The sequence below is a fragment of the Haplochromis burtoni genome, unplaced genomic scaffold (assembly GCF_018398535.1).
Source record: "Haplochromis burtoni strain Fernald_Lab_line unplaced genomic scaffold, NCSU_Asbu1 Contig_2260, whole genome shotgun sequence".
Taxonomy (NCBI): domain Eukaryota; kingdom Metazoa; phylum Chordata; class Actinopteri; order Cichliformes; family Cichlidae; genus Haplochromis; species Haplochromis burtoni.
Genome location: NW_024584621.1, coordinates 7521 through 14145, shown reverse-complemented (window position 1 = coordinate 14145; position 6625 = coordinate 7521). Strand labels below are relative to the sequence as shown.

General features: G+C 40.3%; 1 protein-coding gene across 1 annotated transcript; it reads left to right on the top strand.

Annotated features, from left to right (window-relative positions):
• The first annotated feature begins 304 nt into the window (after window positions 1-304).
• On the top strand, window positions 305-5005 carry LOC121813690 (putative butyrophilin subfamily 2 member A3). The gene is made up of 5 exons (XM_042217576.1): window positions 305-313; window positions 400-458; window positions 544-703; window positions 3853-4207; window positions 4446-5005. The coding sequence occupies exons 1-5, from the start codon at window positions 305-307 to the stop codon at window positions 4481-4483; spliced, it is 621 nt and encodes a 206-aa protein (XP_042073510.1). The 3' UTR covers window positions 4484-5005.
• Window positions 5006-6625: the final 1620 nt, after the last annotated feature.

Here is a 6625-nt window from a genome sequence, read left to right as displayed (position 1 = left end):
ATCTAAACGCCAGTAGATCTGGAACACCGGCAGTTGGTCGTCCAGGTGAGATCCTCGAAGTTGGAAATTTTTTCCAACTTCTAAAAAAAACTATTTTATTTTTGTTTAGTTTTTTACAAATGTTTCCCCTGCTATTCTCCAGTCACACTACAGTCCAGAAGGCAGTGATAAGTTGGCCGACCAACCCAGAAACAGACGAAGAAGAGGAGGAGGAAAAGAGGCCTCAGTAAGAATTTTCGATTAGATTGCTTCATCATGTTGGATGGTTGGGGCAGCTTCACGAACAAACATTAAACAATCCGAGATGGAGGCAGTGAATTTAACATTCATTAAGCTAAATCTTTTAATCTGTATTCGCACTGTGGTGTATTTAGGACTTGCTAAATAATCCGTGCACAGAGCAGTGACCAAGCTCTATTAATAAAGAAGCTGCAGAGGTGTTTTTACCCACAACAAAGGTAGCATTGCACCGCTCTGCTGCTGATCATTGAATGGCTTTTGCTTGTAACGAAGTAAAATAAAACTCATTGATAAAGCCGTCAGATGGCGAGAGAACAGCCAAACCTCCGAGGCATTTAAACGCATCACAACAGCGAATGCGGAAGTGTTTGTCCAAACTTATTTCCTGTTAATACGACTGCGATGGCTGCTGAAAAGTATCTACCGTTTTACTGGACTTTGCTGTTTGCTGTCGTCTGTGCAGGTTACATTTAGTTGTTATAAGTTCAAACATGTTATAAAGCTGCTGTTTTTCATCCTGTTTGTAACAAAGGAAAGTAGCGTTTGGTTTAAGAGTGACTCAGTTTCTGGCATCTCTGGCGGCACCTTTAGTTGCCACAACTTACAGCAGCTTTGTCAGTAAAGAGTGATGTTGAATTTAACTCCAGAGTAGGGCCGCCACGGTTCAACGAGTATCTTTTAAATTATAAAGCAGGCGGACTGCAGCCGTCCTATTTTACAAGGAGGGCATGAGGTGTAAATCAGATTAATTTCAACATGTAACATTTTTCAGATTTGAAAGTGAAACAATATAAAATACTGTCTCAATTAAATTGCGTTAGTATTTAAAAACATAAAAATAAAAGCTTTTTTTCCACGAGTGGTTAAATATGGGGGGGCAGGGATAGCTCAGTAGGTAGTGTCCATTCCCCTGAGCAAGGTACCGTCCTGCTCCCTGGGTGTCCAATGGCTGGCTGCCTCTTCACTGAGTGAATGGGATAAATGCAGAGAGGAATTTCCCCAAGGGAATCATAAAGTATACATTATATAAGTGGGCCAGTAAAGCTCTGAGCCGCTGAGCTGATGATTTTAGGTTAAACAGTGAATTATTGTTAATAATAATTAACGTCTACTTCATGATTGTGTCTTATTTTTAGCAGCACAAAAGCTGCATCAAAGAACAGGGCAAACTTCAGGATGCTGATATGCTCGTTTCTCTTCGCTGCAGCCTCCACACCCTCCTCTGAAGGTGTCCAGACACAAACTCACTCATTAACTGCACACACAACACACAGAAACACAAATCGGACTGATGAAACAAAGAACATTGCGATTTCTAAAATAGAAAGAAACGATCAGTCCATTTTTAAATGACCTGTATTTATTTCTTCTTTCTGGATAGAGCATGCCTGGTTCTTAGTGTTAGGCCTATTTACCACTGCTGAGGATCTGTGTCTGGAGGCGAGTGGGTAAACTGAGCCATGAACATCCTGCTGTATGCCCCCAGTTGGTTGAGGTGATGCAGGATGAAGTGCAGTCCCATACTGATGCATCCTCAGCTGACCTATTTGCTCAGTAGTGAACCTGCAGGATGTCCAGCACCGGCTCTGATGTCCTTCAGGTGTCTCAACATGAGTCTTTCAAAGGACGTCATGACCACAGACGTCAGGGAGACAGACCTGTAGTCATTTAATCCTGTGATAGTGGACTTCTTTGAGACTAACAGATTACAAGTATTACATTTTTACTATTGTTGTCATTCGCTGCCACCATCTCAGAGCTCTTTCTCTTTTCTGTGGGTGGTGCATGGTCATTGTTGAGTAGTGGCTCAGGTAGTAGAGAGGCTCATTTACCAACTGGAAAGTCAGGTGATCGATCACTGGCTCCTGTAGTCTGCGTGCCGAAGTATCCTTGGACAAGTATTTTCTCCTCAGGATGCTGAACCCTGAGTTGTTCTTGATCAGAGTTTGTAAGAGTGTGCAAATCTGAGAAAGCACTGAAGCGTAGAAAAAGTTATGACTGTGTGTGTGTGTGAGTCATCAGCTGAGGAGAAGGTTAGACGAGTAACAGTCGTATAGAAGGAAATGTGCTGTGAATGTATCAGATACACATCTGGATATCAGATAAAGAATAACTAAAAAGTTTTGGATAGTCTGAAGTTTGTTGACTGGCAGTTATGTATTTTTGTAGCTCATGCCATGTAATAGAGTAACACAGAAGTAATGTAACTAGTAGTTATGACTAGAACAGGGCGATATGACCAAAAATATTTATCATGATATACATTTGAAAATTTGCGATAACGATATAACTGACGATATAATTGACACTAGACAAAATACTTTACAACTCCTCAACTTTATTAGTGCAAAAAAAACATCAATATATTTTCACTTAAACAAGCAGCTGTTTTTATGTGCATTAAAGTTATATAAAAATGTAACAGTGCAAATGCAAATTCCTTGCTGACAGTTTAACCAAAAGGCATTTCCAGTGGAAACTGGCCGACATATCCTCAGCATAACCATGTATAATATCCACTAAACTTAGAAAGACCTTATACAAACACAATACGGTAATATTATGTTGAAGCACAGTACGTATCACTCCTCGAGGCTCCTGCCTACGATAGCCATAATGCTCCAACAATCCATCAAGCGGTGCGGGTTCCTAGCTTAGCAAAGTCGTACTAAAACATTTGACAGATTTTCGAGCGCCGTGTACATAAAATCGTTTCGAGGTCAGTAAACACAACCAGAATTCATACATAAGGCACACAGGATTATAAAGGGCACTGTCAACTTTCAGAAAAATCAAAGGATTGATTTTAAGTGTTCCATATTTTCGTATTTTCCAAACAACACGGTAATTACGACGGCCCGCTAGCATACTCTACCAAAAATAGTGCTTTGTTGTGTATCTGACGGACGAAAGCTAAACCAGTTCCACACCACTGAAGTTGCAGCATTTTTACAAACCAATTCTGGTTCATCTGTTTCATTCAACGATCCGCTTTCGCTCTTCTCATTCTCTGTCGCCGCCATGTGCGTATGTAAACAAAGACAGTGCGCATGCGCGTTTTACCCATATTCTATTGCGATATTTCATTTTCCTATTGTTGCCCAACATTACACCGGTATTACCGTGAATGGTATGATATAGCCCTAGTTATGACCCCAATAGTTGTGTGTTGGCAGCATGGGCGTGGAAGGGTTCTGATGAACTGTTTGACAAAGAAGTGTAATGTGTGTGTCAGTGTGATGTGTTGTAGTGTCAGGAGTCAGTATGCAGCTACAAAGCTTTTTGTTCAGTGTATACAAACAGCTGTAGCTCCATAAGGCAGCATGCAGAGACTCACAGTGTCTTATAATGAGAGGCTGCTTTCTCTCACACATTATGTTCACTTATTATCAGCACATGTGTGTGTGTGGTCAGTGAAAAATCAGTGATTTTGATCTGTGTCTGTTGTGTGGTGGATAGAGGTGTGTGTGTGTGTGTGTGTGTGTGTGTGTGTGTGTGTGTTGTGTGTGTGTGTTCGCAGAGTGCTGTTCTGGTGTTTGGTCTCCTGCTTGTAAATGAACAGTTTGTACTTTGACCTTTAACCTCTCTGCTCTGTGTTGTTTCCTCTTTCAGACCAGAAAACCATCACAGCTGAGCTCTGGACAGGACGTCACTCTGCCATGTCGAGCTCCAAACAACAACATCATAGCTGTAAAGTGGAGCAGAGCTGACCTGGGAGATGAATATGTGCTTTTGTACAGGGATGGCCGATTTGAACCAGACGATCAGCATCCATCTTTTAAGAACCGGGTGGATCTGCTGGACAGACAGATGAAGGATGGAGACGTGTCTTTGATTCTGAAGAATATGACGACTGCTGATAATGGAACATATGAGTGTCATGTCTTCATGAGAGGAGCAAACCGCAGGAAGAGAGGCCTTTTGAAGACTGACTATCACACCAGCACACTGAGAGTTGATCCTCCAGGTGAGTGAGTAGAGTTGAGTGTGTGTGTGATCAGAGGTGAAGCTGCTTCCTGGTTGTTGATGTTTGTTTCTAAAGATGTTGTTGATGAGACTTTGTAGAAAGCAGCTGGTCTGAGTGATGTGATCAGAGTGCAGTAGATAATGTCTGACAGCAGTTTGAAGAGGAAATGGATTCTGTTCTGTTCTTCACTCATCACCTACCTGACAGCTGACACCTCACACCTGTTTCTCACCTGCAGGTCAGACAGGAGGACACACAGAGGATGGAGGGAATTAGAGGACATAATGGAAGTCTGCAAGTTTGCAAGTCTGTCTGTTTGTTGTTTTGTTGACCTGCAGGAAACATAAAGAACAATTAGATCAGAATTCAAACCAGCCTCTTGTGATTCATCTGTAAGTCAAGTACAAATAAGGCAGAGAGTTAAGTTCTGAATAACAATAATTACTACAGTGTTTTTATTACAGCAGCATCAGATGTTTCCTCTGTGAAATGTTATGTAAGGTTTGTTGCTTTAACATTTATAAAGCTGCTCAGATACTGTTCATTTATTTTCTTTAGCTTTTCAATGAACTTCATTTTCTAACTGTTAATAAAGTTTTACTTGTATTAATATCTAATGTTTACTAATGTTTACTGATTCTGTCTTTTTTTAAAACTGTAATTTTTTTTTTAATCTGATGTTTTCTGACATGTTGAACCAGTGACTGTGTTCAACACCACCCATTCGATATGTGAGCATTTTCAGGCTCATTTCCAGTGAGTTTAGGCTCAGGTGAAGAATAAAGATGTCTAACATGATGACCTCCGGCTCAGACCCTTATGTTGTGCTTGTGGCTTCATTAAGCGATGACCTCCAACACTCGATGATGTAGAAGTTTCTAGTTTTGCATGAGCACCTTCAATTCCAGTATTCTTGACTGTGACAGTGACACCCACGCTTCACAAGACATTTCCACCATGTGGAGTTCAGCTGATCCACGTTTAAATGTTTACACATTAAAGATTTGGTATTTTGTGGGAATAACTGATCTCACATTTAAACCTGATAACTTACTGAAATCTGTATTTCAGCAGCTCCCTTTGACTCCACACTTGATTTGGAACATGCACATCCTAAAATGTGCGCTGCAGTATTTTCTGTAAATGAAATGACTTCGCCATAGAGCTCTGGGCAGTGTGAGGCGTCACCGTCACTAACAGATTTACTCATGTCATCATCATTCTTTCAGAATATAATAACTGAGCAGGGTGGTGTGTGCCACCCTAAAGTAATAGCTTGTCACCCTGTTTTGCATATGAGTTATTAAATAAGATAGCATTAATACTGTGAGCCTAGCTACAATTAACATTGAATATAAATTCTAAAAATAAAACTTCAGATCAAATACAAAACATGTCGAACATTTGTGCTGGAAAAAGTGTTGTTTGTGCTGATTTTGTTTTAAAGATATTAATAAAGGTTTAAAGGTCAAAGGTCAACCATTAGTGGTAGTGAAAAGTGTATGCCATCAATTTTGTTGATGGCATACACACAGGTGGAGTGATACACCTGTGCTCCTCTGTCTTGTGGTGGAAAAACTATTTTTTGCACCGGCACAAATAATTTGTGTGGCAACTTACAAATAAATGATTCTTTTAGACCATCCATCCATCCATCCATTCGCTACCGCTTATCCTTTTTCAGGGTCGCGGGGGGCGCTGGAGCCTATCCCAGCTGTCATGGGGCGAGAGGCAGGGTACACCCTGGACAGGTCGCCAGTCTGTCTTTTAGACCATCACTCTTATATTCTTAACAATTCTTCACATTTTTTGTAGATTATTTAAATTTAGATTATTTTTTCTGTGTTCAGAGGTCAGGGTTCAGTATTTGTTGTAATGCAATCCTTAAACTACGAGAGTTGCATACAGCGTTTGTGTTTTGTAATTTTTTAAAATAAAGATTTTTTTTTTTAAAGATACACAAGTCCACTCTAAAAACTGCAACCGCGCATCTCCGCGCATTACTGGGCACGTCTACAAGGACATGGTCAAGATCATCCAACAAGAATTACTTTCTAATCCTGCTGGGAAACAGAGAATTTGAGCTTTAGGTGGACAGTGGGACACAAAGTAGCTGAACTTAATCTGGACAAGATCAACATGAGTCAAACAGTAGGATTACCTACCTACATACCACCATGGATACTCCCTGATGCAGTCGTGGATTTCACACTATTGAACAAACAAACAAGGATATGGGTTTTATCTCACATACACGTGCAGCAGAGGACAGGAAACAATAGAACATGTTTATTGCATTGTCAAAAATATGATGCTGAAAGAAGTCAGTTGATCAAAAAGCTTGGAAGTGAAAGTTATCAGGACATATTTTGGTTTTTATTGTAGACTCATTTGTTTGGGAGGAATTTTTTTTTTTTT

What these genes read in the sequence shown, in the direction of transcription:
- LOC121813690 (XM_042217576.1), top strand. An exon ending in TGTTTTTACCCACAACAAAG is followed by an intron (nt 459 to 543) that starts GTAGCATTGCAC and finishes TAAAGCCGTCAG; the next exon opens with ATGGCGAGAGAACAGCCAAA. An exon ending in ACTGAGAGTTGATCCTCCAG is followed by an intron (nt 4,208 to 4,445) that starts GTGAGTGAGTAG and finishes TCTCACCTGCAG; the next exon opens with GTCAGACAGGAGGACACACA.